The 21,245-nt window shown below is 37.2% G+C and overlaps 1 protein-coding gene across 1 annotated transcript in view; it reads left to right on the top strand.

Moving 5' to 3' along the window:
* Positions 1-21,245, top strand: part of ITFG1 (integrin alpha FG-GAP repeat containing 1) — a 343,424-nt gene that overhangs the window by 314,022 nt on the left and 8,157 nt on the right. The window contains exons 15-16 of the mRNA XM_060651941.3: positions 14,301-14,425; positions 20,969-21,051. Coding sequence (XP_060507924.1) covers positions 14,301-14,425; positions 20,969-21,051 — 208 coding nt within the window. The remainder of the gene's footprint in view (positions 1-14,300; positions 14,426-20,968; positions 21,052-21,245) is intronic.

Genomic DNA, 21,245 nt, shown 5'->3' with positions numbered 1-21,245 from the left:
ATCTGAGATAATGAATACTTCTCAGAACAATTCCTCTCCCAAGAAGAGGCATATTTTTCTCCAAAGTTGCATAAAAATTTGGGTGTTTGAATGTGTTCTTTTATCTCATTTTTATAGAGATGCTATTTTTCCTCAAGCCAGGGCAGTGCCAGAGGAGTTACACACATTACTGTTAGATGCCAATTCCCTGTGGCTTAAACCCTTGCAGGGAGATAGAATTCAATGTCCTTTTGACTCAGAATCACACAGACACACAGACACACACACACACACACACACACACACACACACACACACACACCAAGAAAGATAAAATTTCAGTGGTTTTTCCCCCCTTCAGCTAGTGACTTTTCCCTTCCACTCTTCCCACCTCTTATGTCAGCATATATACATTATTTAAGATATCAAAGCTACAGTTATGATAAAAGTTAATATCTAGTACTCTTAAACAATGAAGTTGGCTTCAATATTCACTTGGCCAATATTCACTTGGCCTCAAAACCAAGTGAAATTTATCTCCTGTCCTACCTTCTTACTTAATTCAGAATTTTAAATTACAGCATAATCTATTTTACAGTGGCATTCAGAATTGCCAGTCAGAATTGCATGTCAGTATAATATTCTCCTGGAGAATAAAAACGAATCAACTTTAAAAACTGTTAATTTTTTAATTACATAAATGTCTGTTTGAACTGTTTTTTGAAAGTCCAATTATGATGCAGGCATAAAAGAACCTGCAGGCATTTGAATCTGATGGCTGGAGTATCACAAATGCATTTTATGTATTTACCTTTAGGTAGACAATCTTTCTGTACCGGTTATCTATGTGATATAAACTGACATAGTATTTTTGAGCAGGGAGTACATTACAAGACTCAGGTCTGATGTATTTGGAGGGTAAAATTTCCTTCATGTATTCATTCACTTGTTGAGCACATATGTACTGAGTGCCTAATGTATGTCTAGCCTGTTCTAGTCTCTTCTAATATGGAAATAAATAAAACAGACCTAAAATTTACCCCTCATGGAGATTACATCCTAGTAGGGGGAGAGAGGTAATAAACATAATTAAGTAATATATTTAACACTATTTAGTTGTTAGGAAGTGATAAGAACTGTGGGGCAGGAGAAAATAAAGCCAGGATCAATTTTGTGTAGAGTGGCCAAAGTGGGCCTCTCTGAGAAAGGGTCAATTTGAACAAAGATTTGAAGGAGATAAGAGAGTTAGACATAAAGTTATATTATTCTTTTAAATAAGAATATTTTTTTGAAAATATGAATTTTGAATATTTGAATTTTGAATATTATTATTTTGAATATTATTATTCTTTTGAAAAGTTATTATTCTTTTGAAGAATATTCTTGACAAAGGAGAAAGCCAGTGTCAAGCCTGGAAGGTATAAGCATTCCTGTAATTTCCAAGAAACTGAAAAGACCAGTGTCTTAGAAAAGAAGGAAGGGAGATTAAGGAGTAGAAGGTGAAACGGAGTTAAATGAGGAGTGGGGAATGTAAACTAGGTAGGACAAATCTTTATTCTGAGTGAAGTAGTAACAATAGGAAGAACAACAGCTAAAGCAAAGAAACCAAATAGAAAACAATTAAAATAATTCAGGCCAGAGATGATATGTAGCTTGGATCAAGGTGACAGCAATGAAGTTAGAAATGTGTTTGCATTGTGGACATACATATATTTGACTTCTTGGCAGACTGTGTATATATGAGGGAGGGAAAGTACTGTAACTACAGGGTTACCAGTCCAAGTAAGTAGAAATACAGACTTACATAACTGAGGAGTTCTAGTTCTGAGTATATACCCCAAAAGAACTGAAAGCTGGGTCTCAAATTGATATTTGTACATTAATGTACATATTAATCCAAATGTCTATCAGTGGATGAATGGCTAAATAAAGTATATACATACAAGGAATATTATTCAGCCATTAAAAGGAGTAAAGTACTGATAATTGCTACAATTTATATAGGTCTTGAAAACATTAAACTACGTGCAAGAAGCCAGACACAAATGGTAACGTGTTGTATGATTCCTTTTATATGATACATGAGACTGAGAGCAGATTAGAGGTTACGAGAGGAGAAGGGAATGGGGAGTTTTTACTTAATGAGTATGGTTATATTTATGGGGTGATGAAATGTTTGGAGACTAGAGAAAGCTGGTGGTTGCACAACATTGTGAATATACTAAAGACCACCTAATTTTTATACTTTAAAGTAGTTAATTGTACATTATGTGAATTTCACCCTAAAAAAAAAAAAATAATGAAATGGAGTGTAATAGGTGCTTTCATTGAAAACTAGTAGATACAACCTCATTTTAGAAATCGGGTTTTCTTTTTTGTATCATTATCCAGGTGTCCCACCGCACTTTGTTGAAGAGACTGTTTTTTATCTAATGAACGTTCTACTCCATGATCCAGTATTCCACATATAGGAATATAAAAAACTAATCTGCATGCAGACAAATATTGATGTGCAGAGATATTCACTAAAGAATTATTTACAATGGTGAAAGACTAATCACTTCTTGGTCTTTTGGCTCTATTCTTATCAGTTTAATGTAATAGTGAAAAATAAAGAGAAATCCATCATCTCCAACAATAGATTTTTTTTAATTTTTTTTTTTTAATTTACATCCAAGTTAGCATAAAGAGCAACAATGATTTCAGGAATAGATTCCTTAATGCCCCTTACCCATTTAGCCCATCCCCCTTCCCACAACCCCTCCAGCAACCCTCTGTTTCTTCTCCATATTTAAGAGTCTCCTATGTTTTGTCCCCCTCCCTGTTTTTATATTATTCTTGCTTCCCTTCCCTTATGTTCATCTGTTTTTTATCTTAAAGTCCTCATATGAGTGAAGTCATATGATATTTGTCTTTCTCTGACTAATTTCACTTAGTATAATACCCTCTAGTTCCATCCACATAGTTGCAAATGGCAAGATTTCATTCTTTTTGATTGTCAAGTAATACTCCATAGTATATATGTATGTGTGCCTGTAGAGTTGGGAGTTTCTGATGGTGTTCTCTGGTCCTTTCTAGTCTTTGTTGCTTTTGGTCTGTTTTTGTTTTTCTGTCTTTTCTCCCCTGAGAGAGTCCCCCATAAAATTTCTTGCAGGGCTGATTTAGTGGTCACAAACTCCTGTAATTTTTCTTTGTCTGAAAAACTTTTAATCTCTCCTTCTATTTTGAATTATAAAGAATTCTTGGATAAAGTATTCTTGGCTCCATAGTTTCCGATTCAGCACATTGAATATATCCTGCTACTCCTTTCTGGCCTACCAGGTTTCTCTGAATAGGTCTGGTTCAAACCTGATCTGTCTTCCCTTGTAGGTTAAGCACTGTTTTTTCCTTGTTGCTTTCATGATTCTTTCCTTGCCTGAGTATTTTGTGAATTTGACTATGATATGCCTTGTTGATGATAAGTTTTTGTAATATTTAATGGGAGTCCCTTGTGCATCCTGGATTTTGATGTCTGTGTCTTTTCCCAGGTTAGGAAAGTTTTCTGCTATGATTTCCTCACATTACCCTTCTACCCTGTTTTCTCTCTCTTCCTCTTCTGGAACCCCTATGATTCTGATGTTGTTCCTTTTTAATGAGTCACTGATTTCTCTAATTCTTAAATTGTGCTCTTTTGCCTTAGTCTACCTCTTTTTTTCTGCTTCATTATTCTCCATAAGTTTGTCCTCTATATCGCTGATTTGCTGCTCTGTCTCATCCATCCTTGCCACCATGGCATGCATTTGAGATTGCAGTTCAGTTATAGCATTTTTTTATTTCATCCTGACTAGCTTTTACTTCTTTTATCTCCACAGAGAGGGATTCTAATCTATTTTTGACCCCAGTTAGTATTCTTATTATCATGATTCTAAATTCTGGTTCAGACATCTTGCTTGTATCTGTGTTAAGTCCCTGGCTGTCATTTCTACCTGCTCTTTATTTTTTGGGTAAATTCCTTCATTTCATCATTTCGAAAGAAGAAAAGAATTAATAAAGCAAAAAAATTAAAATTAAAAGATGAAAACCAACACATACACATAAAAGAATCAAATAAATGATGCTAGATCCTAGGTGTGTTTTGGTCTGGTTGTTGAAAGGAGCTTGACAGATTAGAGAAAAAAGGGAAAAAGAAAAAAAGGAAAACATTTGAAAATTTGAAAAACTGAATACATTGAAATAGAATAAAATGATGGGGCACCTGGGTGGCTCAGTCGGTTAAGCGTCCGACTTCGGCTCAGGTCACAATCTTGCGGTCCGTGAGTTCGAGCCCCGCGTTGGGCTCTGGGCTGACCGCTCAGAGCCTGGAGCCTGCTTCCAATTCTGTGTCTCCCTCTCTCTCTGACCCTCCCCCATTCATGCTCTGTCTCTGTCTCAAAAATAAATAAACTTAAAAAAAAATTTTTAAAAAAAAGAAATAGAATAAAAGGAAATGATGGAAGTAAAATAGAATTTGAAAAATTTACAAGAAAGTGAAAAATACAGGAGAAAAAAATATTTTTAATAAAAATTGAAAATGAAAATAAATTTTTTCTCTTTCTGTATTCAAGAAACAAAAAAGAAAAACAAAAGAAAAGTAAAATTAAATAGATGGACCAGTGAACAGACTGAAATACGATTGAAATTACATCATTTTCCCCTAGAAGTGAAACTATGAAGCAAGTATAGTCCGTAAACTAAGCAGGCAGAGAGACTTGTGTTCCTGAAAGCAAGGTTGGCCCAGTTGGGCAGGGCGTAGTGTAAGGGGTCTGTTCTCCACTAGGTGGCGCTGCATAGCTTACTGGAATGGATTGCTGTGGTGCTTGTAGATGTGTATGCGCATGCGCGGGAGGGCTGAAAATGGTGTCACCCAGATATCCAGTTTCTAGTATCGGAACTCTGTTCTCCCAGATCAGCAATCACACACCCATCCTTTGTCTCTGGCTTCCATCCACTCCCTGATTCTACACTGTCTGTGACCAAGCCATCATTTTGCCAGGCGGTGCCTCCCTCCTGAGTTTTATTTCAGATGTGACTGTGTTTCCCAACCCCTCACTTCTGAGGGACTGTGGCTTTGTCCTGCGCAGACCTTCTGGGGAGGATCTCACCAAGCAATGGCCAGGTGCCAGCCACACCCAGGAATGTTCCTGGGACCATGCTGTTTGTTGCCAATGCCCAGAGACTACGGCTGATTGCCAGCCCACCCCAGAATATGTTCACATGATCACGTAGCAGCAGTGTTTCAGGGATCATGTAAAATCTCAACACACATCTGGCACCAGTCTTTACCCTCAACGATCTTGTTCCAGTACCAGCAAATGTGGTTGTTCTCCAGGGTCTACTGGCACATTTGCCTGTGGGGGGGCCACACAGCCTATACCAGATTTCCTCCCCACTGGGGAACCACCTCTCCCCTGTGGCTCAAGGACTCCTGGACCTCACTCTGCTCCTGGGGATTCTTCCTTCCCAGCAGAGCACCACCAGGTATCAAGCTGTGGAGTTTCAGACGCTGTGCTCCCCCTGTTTATAGAGTCTCAGTGGATTTTAAACACTCTCCTTTCTCTTTTGTCCCTTTTTAGTTCAGTCCCTGTGGCTGTTTCCACTTTTCTACTTTCTCTCCAGCTGCTTTTTTTTGGGGGGAGGGGGGTTTCCAATACTCTCCCCCTGTTTCTATCCTCTCTCCACAAGCAAAAATAGCTCCCTGCCCTCCGTGGTTTCTCTCTCACCCAGTTCACCTCTCTGTGCCGCATACCTGCCGAGTTCTGTGGTTCAGGTTGTGCAGATTGTTGTGTTAATCCTCAAATCAGTTTTCTAGGTGTGCCGGATGGTTTAGTGTTGATCTGGCTGTATTTCATGGACTTGAGACACAAAAAAAACCTCCATGCTGTTCCACCATCTTGGCTCCTCCCTCTCCAACAGTAGATTTTTAAAATGATGATATTAGAGAATTAATGTAGGGAATAAAATTATGGTCTTTTTTAACATTCCTCTTTTTTCTTTTTTTAAAGTATACATATGGTAACATAGCATTGTTTTATAAGTCTCTAAGCTTATAAGTTGACACATCATGTCACAGCAATGTATTTTCTATCTTTGTTAAGGCAATGGACAGCAAATACAAAGTTACATCCACAGTTCATGTTCTTATCCTCCATTAGCTCTTCACATAGCTTTTAAGAATTTTTTACAAGATTTACAAACTGGCAGAGAGGACACTTAAACAAAAGCAGTAATCATACATGTCATTAAGTTAGTTTTGAAGGAAAATGAATTGGATTTTTGTGTAATGCAATGGTCTTGAATTCATCACCAAGGCAATCTCATGTAGTGAAGAGAATACTAATAGGAAGTTAAAAGTATACTCAGTCGGTTAAGCATCCTACTTCAGCTCAGGTAATAATCTCAGAGCCCCACATTAGGCTCTATGCTGACAGCTCAGAGTCTGGAGCCTGCTTTGGATTCTGTATCTCCCTCTCTCTCTGCCCCTCCCCTGCTCACATTCGCTTGCTCTCTCTCTCTCTCTCTCTCTAAAATAACAAATAAACATTAAACAAAAATTTTTAAGTATATTCGTGGGCTGACTCTAACACAGACTACCAGTGAAATCTTGAGAAATTAACTTTGGAGTGTCTTAAGATTTTCATCTTTCCCTTTCTTGCTAGTTTCACTGAGTAATGTAATCCCAAAGAGAAATATATATGAAAGGAATTATAAAGTTATTACAAGATGTCATTCTGTTTACTTCAAAAAAGAGTCTTCATGTGATGAGTCTTAATCATTGTCTTTTTCACTCTTCATGAAAAAAGTTGACTTCCATATGTTGATAAATATTTTCAAGATACTGCTTTACTAAGATTTTTTTTAAGTAGAGTGACTAATATTACACTGTATGTTAACTGGAATTTTTTTTATTTTATTTTTTATTTTTAAAAATTTACATCCAAATTAGTTACCATATAGTGCAACAATGATTTCAGGAGTAGATTCCTTAGTGCCCCTTACCCATTTAGCCCAATCCCCTCCCATAACTCCTCCAGTAACCCTCAGTTTTTTTCTCCATATTTATAAGTCTCTTCTGTTTTGTCCCTCTCCCTGTTTTTGTATTAGTTTCCCTTCCCTTATGTTCATCTATTTTGTCTCTTAAAGTCGTCATATGAATGAAGTCATATGATTTTTGTCTTTCTCTGACTGACTAACTTCACTTAGCATAATACCCTCCAGTTCCATCCACATAGTTGCAAATGGCAAGGTTTCATTATTTTTGATTGCCAAGTAATACTCCATTGTATATATATACCACATCTTCTTTATCCATTCATCCATTGATAGGCATTTGGGCTCTTTCCATACTTTGACTATTGTTGATAGTGCTGCCATAAACATGGGGGTGCATGTGTCCCTTCAAAACAGCATACCTGTATCCCTTGGATAAATGCCTAGTAGTGCAATTGCTGGGTCATGGGGTAGTTCTATTTTTAGCTTTTTGAGGAACCTCCATACTGTTTTCCAGAGTGGCTGCACCAGCTTGCATTCCCACCAACAATGCAAAAGAGATCCTCTTTCTCCACATCCTCACCAACATCTGTTGTTGCCTGAGTTGTTAATGTTAGCCATTCTGACAGGTATAAAGTAGTATCTCATTGTGGTTTTAATTTGTATGTCGATGAGTGATTTGGAGCATTTTTTCATGTGTCTATTAGCCATCTGAGTGTCTTCTCTGGAGAAGAGAGAAGTGTCTATTCATGTCTTTTGCCCATTTCTTCACTGGATTATGGTTTTTAGGTGTTGAGTTTGATAAGTTCTTTACAGATTTTGGATACTAACTCTTTATCTGATATGTCATTTGCAAATATCTTCTTCCATTCTGTTGGTTGCCTTTTAGTTTTGCTGATTGTTTCCTTCTCTGTGCAGAAGTTTAGTTTAGTTTAGTTTAGTTTAGTTTAGTTTAGTTTAGTTTGATGAGGTCCCAGTAGTTCATTTTTGCTTAAAATTATGTTTTTGATCATGTCTGTGTAGATTTTAGAAAAAATAATTTTTAAAGGCATTTATAATAATAAATGTCTTTTAACTGTTACTTTGGTTTTCTCTTAATGGGATTTCAGTTTTACAATGATCTTTCTGCTTACCTATTTTTAAAGAATTTTAATAACATGAAAAAATATTCATAAAATAATACTGAGTGAAAAGCAACAATACCAAACTATGCTAATGTGTTTATCTGTGCATGCATATACCTAGGGAAAAAAATTACATGATTGAAAGTATGTTAAAATATAATAATTATGTCTTCATTTTGAGATTTTGGATAATTTTATGCTAATTATTTTTAATAGTTTTCAAGTTTCCTTATTTTTTTTAACAATTTTTTATTGCTTTATTTTTGAGAGCGAGAGTGTTGGGGGGGGAGGGGCAGAGAGTGAGGGAGACACAGAATCTGAAGCAGGCTCCAGTCTCTGAGCTGTCAGCAAAGAGCCCAATGCAGGTCTCAGATTCATGAACCGCGAGATCATGACATGATCCAAAGTCAGCTGCTTAACCAACTGACCCACCCACATGCCACATGTTTTCTTACTAAACATACTCTTTTAATTTGTAATTTATGTTATTAACAGAGTACTCTTGATAAATGTTCTTATTTTTGGTTCTTTACAGCAAGGTAATTATAGGAAAATAATTTATGTGAGTAGTTTGATGTCTATTAAGTCAGTCTTTGCTGGTACTGTAGCAAAATCCATACATATTTGATTTTTACTTCAACCATGTAATAATAAATTTTATCTTAACAAATACAGCTAACCTGTATTTAGTGTTTACCAGGCAGGGCAAGATACTTTTAAGCATTCTCATTCAATAAGCATAACTCCATAAGGCAGACTAATTCTTCTAATTTGCAATTCATTATATTGCTTTACAATTTTATATACATTAACCTTTTTTAAATGCCTATACGTAAGTTCACTCTTTCCATTATACATTTCTATTTCTAACATAAGAACTATATAATAAATCATGTATACTTTCAAATTATTTCATATTTCTAGGTAATGTTAGTGATGTTAAGAGAGTCCCACTAAATATTAAAATTTTTAGATATTAGTCTTATCCTTTATTTTTTTTTAATTTTTATATTTTTAGAGATAGACAACACTAGTGGAGGAGGGGTAGAGAGAGAGGGAAACATAGAATTCGAAGCAGGCTCCAAGCTCTGAGCTGTCTGCACAGAGCCCAACATGGGGCTTGACATGGGAACCACGAGATCATGACCTCAGCCAAGGTCAGCCACTTAACATACTGAGCCACACAGGCACCCCAGTCTTAGTGTTTAAATGTTCAGCTTAATTATGTAACAAACACCTAGCAAATATATATACTCATAGGGAGAGATTGACTTTTGGAATGCCAGTGTGAGGACTACATGAACCTGCTCTCCCCAAAAAGCGAAATAAAAATACTGGCCAAACAACTAGTATCAACCACTTCAGAATTTAAGAAATTAACCAAAGCTATAGAATGGAGTGTGTCTGTATGTATCCAAGAAGACCTACTAATCCTCACTAAGACAGCAGGATCTGTGGCACTTTTACTTCAGGCTATTCCCATCTGAACTACCTTCTCTACTGAGCAGTACAGCAGCAAGGAAAAGCTAGCAGCCTCACAGTCAGTGGACAGGACTGACCTTTGGAGCTCCATTAAAATTCCGATCCCCATAGCACTGTCCATATTTTATCTAAACTAGCAACTCCTTGGAAAATCCCCATTCTCAGGATTTGGGGGCTGTTTGATTTGACTCAGAGTTCAGCCCAGCAGTAAAAAATAAAATTTATTTTAAAAATTTTAAAAAGCCCTATCCCTGGGGCATTACCAAAAAGAACAATCATCTGCTGGCAAAATCTAAGCTACCTAGGCCTATGATTTCAAATGTAGTGAAACAAGAACCTGTTCAATGTATAAAAGGAAATCTTGAGGAACAAAATGACTTTGAAAAACTCCAATATTTTCATAGGGATCTATATGGCTGTGAACATGCCTAGAAATAAAACTACCTCATTCAAATACTACCTTGTGGCCCTGCTTAAGCAATGCATGAAAGATAAAATTAATCTGTAAACTGCCTGAAGTTTGAAGGAATACTTCCACACACAAATCCCCCAAAGTGTGGAAGACATATAGACAAGATATTTAAAGAAATCTTGTGACCAGTCATTGCTGACTCAAGTATATCCCCTAGGAAGCCAGGCTTAAGATAAAAACTTTAAAAATAAGAAAATAAAATAACTTTGTGGCAGGGAATGAAGGATCTATAGAATTCATCCAGGAAACTCACTGAACAAATGAGCGCCACCAACAAAGAAAAACCAACAAATCCTTGAAAGGAGATGGTTGATACCACAGTCATTATATTATCTAAGAAATCCACTTTCAACCAAAAATTATATGACATGCAAAGAAACAGGAAATTATGCCACAAACACATTTTTAAAAAAATAAAATAAAATAACAGAAAATGTACCCAAAGATATTGGACATAGTTGACAGAATCTATAAAGTTGGTATTATAAATATGTTGAAAGAACTAAAAGAAGCCAGGATTGAAGAATTAGGGATAAATATGACAACTATGTCTCAGTAAATAGAAAATGGAAATAAGGAGATAAAGATCATCTTAAAAATCAAATAGAAATTCTGGAAATGGAAATTAAAGAGAAAAATTCAGCAGAGGACTCAACAGATTTGAGTTGACAAAAGAATAAGCAAACTTGAATAGGATCAAACTTGAATACTAATTTCTGTATACAGGAAGTATATACAGCCTGAGTTATAGAAGAAAAAAAAAAAAACTCAGAGACCTATGGACCCACCATCAAGCATACCAACATATGTATAAGGGGATTCATAAAAGGAAAAGAGAAAAAGAAAGGGGCAAAATAAATATCTGAAGCAATAATGGCCAAAAGCACCTAAATTTGATGAAAAGCATTAATATGCACATATAAGAAGCCCAGCAAATTCTAAGAAGAGATCCACGCATAGTCAAACTGTCAACAAGACAAAAATTCTATTGATAGCAGCAAGAGAGATGCTACTTATCACATATATGAGAGCCTCAATAAGATCAACAGCTGACTTATCAACAAACACCATAGAGGCCAGAGGAGGAGGATATATGCTAAAGGTGGGGGTGGGGGGGGACTGTCAGTGAAGAATTCTATATGTGGCAAAACGATTCTTCAAAAATGAAGAAATTTAGACATTCCTAGATAAACAAAACAGACAATTCAGGGGCACCTGGGTGGCTCAGTCAGTTGAGTGTCCAACTTTTGTTTTCTGCTCAAGTCTTGATCCCATGATTGTGGGATCAAGCCCCTGCATTGGGCTCTGTACTGAATGTGGAGCCTGCTTGAGATTCTCTCCCTCTCTCTCTCTCTCTCTCTCCCTCCCTCTCTCTCTCTCTCTCTCTCTCTCTGTTTCTCTCTCTCTGTTTCTCTCTCTCTCTCCCTCTTAATCTCTCTAAAATAAAGATTAAAAAAAATTTTTTTTAAACAGACAATTCATCACTACCAGGCCAGCCCTAAAAGAAATGCTAAAGGGAGCCCTTCAGGCTGAGCTTAGAGGACAACTAGACAGTAATTCAAATCCACACAATTAAGTAAAAACACCAGTAAGACTATAGATAAATAGAAAATATGGTAATGTCTCTTATTTCCTATCTGACTTAAAAGTGCATAAAGTAATCATGTAAATCTGTGTTGATGAGCTGATTATGTATAAAAATATAACATATAATAAGAGCACAAAGGAAAGGGGAGGACAATAGCTATACTGGAGCAAAGTTGTTATATGCACTAGGAATTAAGTTAATTAATATGTTAATTGTAATCTCTATGGCAACCATGAAGAAAATAATTCAAAAACTATAAAAGAAATAACTAGGGAATTAAAATAGTATACTAAAATAATTTAACAAAGTAGTAGTGCCTTTAATTCAAAAGACATAAAACATGTACAAAACTAATAGTAAATGGGAGACATAAATCCTGCCTTATCAGCAACCAAACTAAGTGTAATTGGAATAAACACTCCTATCAAAAGGCAGAGATTGGTAGAATGGATAATATATGACTCAATTATGTGCCATCTACAAAAGACACTTTAGGTTCAAAGATACAAATAAGTTTGGGGAGGGGGGGGTGCCTGTCTGGCTCAGTGACTCTCAATCTCAGGATTGTAAGCTTGAGCCCCACACTGGGTATACAGATTACTTTAAAAAATAATATCTTTTTTAAAAAAGATACAAATAACTTGAAAGTAAAAAGATGGGGGAAATTATGCCATGCAAAAAGTAACCAAAAGAGAGCTGGAGTGGCCATTCTAGTATCAGACTAAACTGGACTTTAAGACAAAAATTGTTACTAGAGACAAAGAAGGACGTTTTATAATGACCATAAAAAGGGTAATCCATAAGGAAGCTATAAGAACTATAAAGACATAGGCACCTAACTACAGAGCACCCCAAATACATGAAGAATTGAGGACAGAAATTGATAATTCAAAATAAATTATTGGAGACTTTAATACTGCACTTTCAATAATGGATCAAATCAGGCATAAGATTGTTAAGGAAAGAGAAAATGACACTACAAACCAACAAAACCTAACAGAACTGTACAGAACACTCCACCCAACAACAGCAGAATATGCATTCTTCCCAAACGCACATGGAACATTCTCCAAAATAGACTGACCATATGCTAGGTCATAAAACAAGCCTCAATAAATTTAAAAGAATTGAAATCATCCTAGGTATGTTCCCTAACTACAATGGGATGCTATTAGAAATCAATAATAATTTGAAAATTCACAAATATGTGGAAATTAAACAACAGACTCCTAAAAAACCAATAGGTCAAATAAATCACAAGGGAAACTAGAAAATACTTAGGTGCATGAAAACACAAACACAACATACCAAAATATATAGGCTGCAGCTAAACCAGTTCTTAGAGGAAAATTTATTGATGTAAGTGCCTATATTAAGGAATAGGAAAAATATGAAACTGATAACCACCTTAAGAAACTACCTGGGGCACCTGGGGTGGCTCAGTCTGTTACGCATCTGACTTTTGGTTTCAGCTCAGGTCATGACCTCACACAGTTCATGAGTTCGAGCCCCACATGAGGCTCCGTGCTGGTGGTGCAGAGCCTGCTTGGGGTTCTCTCTCTCTCTGCTCCTCCCCTGCTTGTGTGCTATCTCTCTCTCTCTCTCTCTCTCTCTCTCTCTCTCTCTCTCTCTCTCTCAAAATAAGTAAATAAACTGGAAGGAAGGAAGGAAGGAAGGAAGGAAGGAAGGAAGGAAGGAAAAGGAAGGAATTAGCCAAGGAAAAGGAAACTAAGCCCAAAGCAAGCAGAAGCCAAGAAATGAGAGAAAATAAGAAGGGAAGAAAAACATAAAGAAAACCAATTGAAAGATTTTTTTAAGATTAACAAAATTTACAAACCTTTAGCTAGACTGACAAAAAAAAAAAAAAAAGAGAAGACTCAAATTGCTAAAGTCCATAATGAAAGAGGATACTATTACCAACCTTAACAGAAAAGGAAGCTACATAAATAGCCAATAACACTTGAAAAGCAGCTCAGCATCATTAGGCATTAGGTAAATGCAAAAAAAGCCACAATGAGAAATACCACTTCACAACCACTGGGATGGCTATGATCAAAAAGACAGAGGAAGCATTAGCAAGGATGTGGAAAACTTGGAACCTTCATACATTATTGGTGGGAATACAGAATATAGAATGCTGTGGCCATTTTGGAAAACTAGTTGACACAAAGACTTGTATGTGAATGTTCACACAGCAGCATTATTCATAAAAAGACCACACATTGTATGATTGTATTTATATGAATCTCTAGAAGAGGCAAATCTATAGAGAAACTGATTAGTGATTACCCATAGCTGAAAGAGTAAAGGTTAGAAATAGGAGTAACTTCTAATGGGTATGGGATTTCTTTTTGGGTGATGAAAATGTTCTAAAATTTGTGGTTATAGTTCAACAACATTTTTAATATACTCAAAAACACTAACTACACATTTTAAGTTGGTGATGTTTATGGTATGTGAATTATATCTCAATAAACCTGCTTTCTTTGAAAAGTGAATCAGTAATGTTAATAATCGAGACATTTCATTTCACATTTTTATCCTTAAAGAATTAAGTTCTGGCACCTAAATTATTAACATTTTTATCATTTTAATGTTTGATAAGAGCAATGTTTACAAAGATGCTTTTTTTTTTTTTTAATAAATGTAGCTGGACAACTCAGCCAGTCAGCACATTTAGCTCTCCAACTACCATACAATGTACTTGGTTTAGGTCGAAGTGCAAATTTTCTTGATCATCTTTATGTTGGCATTCCCCGTCCATCTGGAGAGAAGGTAAGTAAAAATTTATTTTGTTTACAATGAATCTGTGTTTTAACATTCACTATTTAGTATTTGAATTCAACAATTTGAATATTTGAATTCAAATAATTCAAACTTTTTTAATCTCTTTAAAGAGATGTAGAAAAATAGACATAATGACTTAAGAAAAAGAAATAGTGATCTATCTAAACTTGCCTTACATAGAACACGTCATAATTAGAAGATATAGTTTTCTAGCATCTCTCTCATAAACCTCATGACCCCCTATCCCTCTTTTCTCCTTTTTTTCTTCATCTTGAATATCTAACATAATATGTATTTTATTTTGTTTGTCATACTCCACCTCCACTCGAATTTTAGCTTCAAGCAGCATTTGTACATAGCACTTTGAACAATGCCTGCTACACTGTTGAATAAGTATTTGTTGAATTATTAAATCTGTGAGACAGAAATATAATCCTTCAAAAGATAAAAAAAAAAAAAATTGCCACCAGGGCACAGGAGCCCTATTTGGTGCTTATTATATATCAGTTTAGCTTAATCCATACATAGGATTTCAGTTAATCAAGGAGCACTTAAGCTTTTTCCTTAATTATTTATAATAATAATTGGGGTTTTTTTGGTTTTTGGGTTTTTTTAATATGAAATTTATTGTCAAATTGGTTTCCATACAATAGCCAGTGCTCATCCCAACAGGTGCCCCCCCAATGCCCATCACCCACTTTCCCCTCCCTTCCACCCCCCATCAACCCTCAGTTTATTCTACTTTTAAAAGTCTCTTATGGTTTGGCTCCCTACCTCTCTAACTTTTTTTTCCCCTTCCCCTCCCCCATGGGCTTCTGTTAAGTTTCTCAGGATCCACATAAGAGTGAAAATATATGGTATCTGCTTTCTCTGTATGACTTATTTCACTTAACATAACACTTTCCAGTTGCATCCACATTGTACAAAAGGCCATATTTCATTCTTTCTTATTGCCAAATAGTATTCCATTGCATATATAAACTAACATTTCTTTATCAATTAATCAGTTGATGGACATTTAGGCTCTTTCCGTAATTTGGCTATTGTTGAAAGTGCTGCTATAAACATTGGGGTACAAGTGCACCTATGCATCAGCACTCCTGTATCCCTTGGGTAAATTCCTAGCAGTGCTATTGCTGGGTCATAGGGTAGGTCTATTTTTAATTTTTTGAGGAACCTCCACACTCTTCCAGAGCAGCTGCACCAGTTTGCATTCCCACCAACACTGCAAGAGGGTTCCCATTTCTCCACATCCTCGCCAGCATCTATAGTCTCCTTATTTGTTCATTTTAGCCACTCTGACTGGCGTGAGGTGGTATCTGAGTGTGGTTTTGATTTGTATTTCCCGATGAGAAGCGACATTGAGTATCTTTTCATGTGCCTGTTGGCCATCTGGATGTCTTCTTTAGAGAAGTGTCTATTCATTTCTTCTGCCCATTTCTTCACTGGATTATTTGTTTTTTGGGTGAGGAGTTTGGTGAGGTCTTTATAGATTTTGGATACTAGCCCTTTGTCCGATATGTCATTTGCAAATATCTTTTCCCATTCCGTTGGTTGCCTTTTAGTTTTGTTGATTGTTTACTTTGCGGTGCAGAAGCCTTTTATCTCATGAGGTCCCAATAGTTCATTTTTGCTTTTAATTCCCTTGCCTTTGGAGATGTGTCAAGTAAGAAATTGCTGCGGCTGAGGTCAGAGAGGTTTTTTTCCTGCTTTCTACTCTAGGGTTTTGATGGTTTCCTGTCTCACATTCAGGTCCTTCATCCATTTTGAGTTTATTTTTGTGTATGGTGTAAGAAAGTGGTCTAGTTTAATTCTACTGCATGTTGCTGTCCACTTCTCCCAGCACCATTTGTTAAAGAGACTGTCTTTTTTCCATTGGATATTCTTTCCTGCTTTGTCAAATATTACTTGGCCGTACTTTTGTGGGCCCAATTCTGGAGTCTCTATTCTATTCCATATGTCTATGTGTCTGTTTTTGTGCCAATACCATGCTGCCTTGATGATTACAGCTTTGTAGTAGGGCTAAAGTCTGGGATTGGGATGCCTCCCACTTTGGTCTTTTTCAATATTACTTTGGCTATTCAGGGTCTTTTGTGGTTCCATACAAATTTTAGGATTGCTTGTTCTAGCTTCGATAAGAATGCTGGTGCAATTTTGATTGGGATTGCATTGAATGTGTAGATTGCTTTGGGTAGTATTGACATTCAAACAATATTTATTCTTCTAATCCATGAGCATGGAATATTTTTCCATTTCATTGTATCTTCTTCGATTTCCTTCATAAGTTTTCTATAGTTTTCAGCATACAGATCTTTGTGATTCTTAGTTCAGTTGTAAATGGGATCGGTTTCTTTGTCTTTCTGTTGCTTCATTGTTAGTGTAAAGGAATGCAACTGATTTCTGTACATTAATTTTGTATCCTGCGACTTTGCTGAATTCATGTATCACTTCTAGCAGACTTTCGGTGGAGTCTGTTGGGTTTTCCATATATAGTATCATGTCATCTGCAAAAAGTGAAAGCTTGACTTCATCTTTGCCAATTTTGATGCCTTTGATTTCCTTTTGTTGTCTGATTGCTGATGCTAGCACTTCCAACACTATGTGAAACAACAGCGGTGAGAGTGGACATCCCTGTTGTGTTCCTGATCTCAGGGAGAAAGCTCTCAGTTTTTCCCCATTGAGGATGATTTAAGCTGTGGGCTTTCATAAATGGCTTTATGATGTTTAAGTATGTTCCTTCTATGCCGACTTTCTCGAGGGTTTTTATTAAGAGAGGATGCTGTATTTTGTCAAATGCTTTTTCTGCATCGATTGACAGGATCATATGGTTCTTATGTTTTCTTTTATTAATGTGATGTATCACATTGATTGATTTGCAAATGTTGAACCAGCCCTGCATCCCAGGAATGAATCCCACTTGATCATGGTGAATAATTCTTTTTATATGCTGTTGAATTCGATTTGCTAGTGTCTTATTGAGGATTTTTGCATCCATATTCATCAGGGATATTGGCCTGTAGTTCTCTTTTTTGCTGAGTCTTTGTCTGGTTTGGGAATCAAAGGAATGCTGGCTTCATGGAGTGAGTCTGGAAGTTTTCTTCCCTTTCCATTTTTTGGAACAGCTTGAGAAGGATAGGTATTATCTCTGCTTTAAATGTCTGTTAGAATTCCCCAGGGAAGCCATCTGGTCCTGGACTCTTCTTTGTTGGGAGAGTTTTGATAACTGATTCCATTTCTTGCTGGTTATGGGTCCGTTCAAGTGTTCTATTTCTTCCTGTTTGAGTTTTGGAACTGTGTGGGTGCTTAGGAATTTCTCCATTTCTTCCAGGTTGTCCAGTTTGTTGGCATATAGTTTTTCATAGTATTCCCTAATAATTGCTTGTATTTCTGAGGGATTGGTTGTAATAATTCCATTTTCATTCGTGATTTTATCAATTTGGGTCGTCTCCCTTTTTGAGAAGCCTGCCTAGAGGTTTATCAATTTTATTTTTTCAAAAAGCCAACTCTTGCTTTCATTGATCTGCTCTACAGTTTTTTTAGATTCTATATTGTTTAATTCTGCTCTGATCTTTATTATTTCTCTTCTTCTGCTGGGTTTGGGTGTCTTTGCTGTTCTGCTTCTATTTCCTTTAGGTGTGCTGTTAGATTTTCTATTTGGGATTTTTCTTGTTTCTTGAGATAGGCCTGGATTGCAATGTATTTTCCTCTCAGGACTGCCTTCGCTGCATCCCAAAGCATTTGGATTGTTGTATTTTCATTTTCGTTTGTTTCCACATATTTTTTAATTTCTTCTCTAATTGCCTGGTTGACCCATTCATTCTTTAGTAGGGTGTTCTTTAACCTCCATGCTTTTGGAGGTTTTCCAGACTTTTTCCTGTGGTTGATTTCAAATTTCATAGCATCGTGGTCTGAAAGTGTGCATGGTATGATCTCAATTCTTGTATACTTATGAAGGGCTGTTTTGTGACCCCGTATGTGATCTATCTTGGAGAATGTTCCGTGTGCACTCAAGAAGAAAGTATATTTTGTTGCTTTGGGATGCAGAGTTCTAAATATATCTGTCAAGTCCATCTGATCCAATGTATCATTCAGGGCTATTGTTTCTTTATTGACCATGTGTCTAGATGATCTATCCATTGCTGTAAGTGGGGTATTAAAGTCCCCTGCAATTACCACATTCTTATCAATAAGGTTGCTCATGTTTGTGATTGTTTTACACATTTGGGGCCTCCTTATTCGGAACATAGATTTACAATTGTTAGCTCTTCCTGATGGATAGACCCTGTGATTATTATATAATGCCCTTCTTCATCTCTTTTTACTTTTAATTTAAAGTCTAGTTTGTCTGATATAAGTATGGCTACTCCAGCTTTCTTTTGACTTCCAGTAGCATGATAGATAGTTCTCCATCCCCTCACTTTCAATCTGAGGGTGTCCTCAGGTCTAAAATGAATCTCTTATCGACAGCAAATAGATGGGTCTTGTTTTTTTTTGTCCATTCTGACACCCTATATCTTTTGGTTGGAGCATTCAGTCCATTTACATTCAGTGTTATTATAGAAAGATATGGGTTTAGAGTCATTGTGATGTCTGTAGGTTTCATGCTTGTAGTGATGTCTCTGGTCCTTTGTGGTCCTTGCAACATTTCACTCACAGAATCCCCCTTAGGATCTCTTTTGGGGCTGGTTTAGTGGTGATGAATTCCTTCAGTTTTTGTTTGTTTGGGGAAATCTTTATCTGTCCTTCTATTCTGAATGACAGGCTTGCTGGATAAAGGATTCTTGGCTGCTTTCTTTCTTTTTTTTTTTTTTTTCTGTTCATCATATTGAAGATTTCCTGCCATTCCTTTCTGGCCTGCCAAGTTTCAGTAGATTGGTCTGCTACTACTATTATGTGTCTACCTTTGTAAGTTAGAGCCTATTTATCCCTAGCTGCTTTCAGAATTTTCTCTTTATCCTTGTATTTTGCCAGTTTCACTCTGATATGTCGTGCAGATGATCAATTCAAGTTACGTCTGAAGGGGGTTTTCTGTGCCTCTTTGATTTCAATGCCTTTTTCCTTCCCCAGATCAGAGAAGGTCTCAGCTATGATTTGTTCAAGTACACCTTCAGCCCCTTTTTCTCTTTCCTCCTTCTGGAATTCCCATGATATGGATATTGTTCCGTTTCATTGCATCACTTAGTTCTCTAATTCTCCCCTCATACTCCTGGATTTTTTTATCTCTCTTTTTCTCAGCTTCCTCTTTTTCCATAATTTTATCTTCTAATTCACCTATTCTCTCCTCTGCCTCTTCAATCCGTGCTATGGCCGCCTCCATTTATTTTTCACCTCATTTATAGCATTTTTTAATTCATCTCTGTAGCAATAGATTCTCTGATGGCCTCTATGCTTTCTTCAAGCCCAGTGATTAATTTTATGACCATTATTATAAATTCTTATTCCATTATATTGTTTAAATCAGTTTTGATTAATTCATTAGCTGTCGCTACTTCCTGGACCTTCTTTTGAGGAGAGTTCTTCCGTTTTGTTATTTTGGGTAGTCCCTGTGGTAACTCCAAACTATAGGCCACTTCTTGTGCTATCAGGAGTAACTTGTGTGGTGGGCGAGGCCGCAGTCAGACCCGATGTCTGTCCCCAGCTCACCGCTGGGGCCACAGTCATACTGGTGTGTACCTTACCTTCCCTTCTCCCAAGGGCAGGACTCACTGTGGAGTGGTGTGGCCCCTGTCTGGGCTACTTGCACACTGCCAGGCTTGTGCTGCTGCTTCAATGGGATATGGCCAAGGGCGTATTAGCCGGGGTGGATCTTCAAGGTGCACAGGGGCGGGAGGGGCAGGCTTAGCTAGGTTTGCCATGGGTGGTCCCCTGTGGGAGAAACCCTGCAGCATGGGGAGGGAGGTAGGCCCGTCAGAGGCGTGGATCCACAGAAGAACAGCGTTGGGCATTTGCACAGTGCAAGCAAGTTTGGTGAGGGGAACTGGTTCCCTTTGGAATTTCAGCTGGGAGATGGGAGAGGGAAATGGCACTTCCCAGTGCCTTTGTCTCCCGCCAAGCTGAGCTCTGTGTTCTGGGGCTCAACAACTCTCCCTTCCAGTGTCCTCTTGCCCTCCCTGCTCTCTGAGAGCAGAGCTGTTGACTTTTGACATTCCAGATGGTAAGTCCCACTGGCTGTCAGAACTCATAGGGTCCGGCCCCTCTGCTTTTGCAAGCCAGACTTCGGGGGCTCTGCCTTGCCAGGTGGGCTGCCCCTCCACCGCCCCAGCTCCCTCCTACCAGTCCGTGTAGCACGCACTGCCTCTCTGCCCTTCCTACCCTCTTCCATGGGCCTCTTGTCTACGCTTGGCTCTGGAGAGTCTGTTCGACTAGTCTTCTGGAAGTTTTCTGGGTTATTTAGGCAGATGTGGGTGGAATCGAAGCGATCAGCAGGACGAGGTGAGCCCAGTGTCTTCCTATGCCGCCATCTTCGATTTAATCTAATAATTGTTTTTAAAGTATACTAGATGTTAAATGTTCTTAACATTCTTTTTTCAGTCTGTACGAAAACAAGAGTGGACTGCAATCATTCCAAATTCCCAGCTAATTGTCATTCCATATCCTCACAATGTTCCTCGAAGGTAATGCCCTTGCTTGAACTGATTTTGGTAAAAATACTGTCAATTCAGAATCATAGAAACAGTTACATCTTTTAAAAACTCTGTCTCTATTCCTGCTGTGTTCCCATGAGTGCCATCATTTAATTTGCTTACAGCAAACCTTAAATGACTAAACATTCCTACACAAAAGGTCCCTGACTTTTTTTATGGAAAAC

Source organism: Panthera onca, chromosome E2 (assembly GCF_046562875.1).
Source record: "Panthera onca isolate mPanOnc1 chromosome E2, mPanOnc1 haplotype 2, whole genome shotgun sequence".
Lineage (NCBI taxonomy): Eukaryota > Metazoa > Chordata > Mammalia > Carnivora > Felidae > Panthera > Panthera onca.
This window is presented reverse-complemented; position numbering and strand designations above follow the sequence as displayed.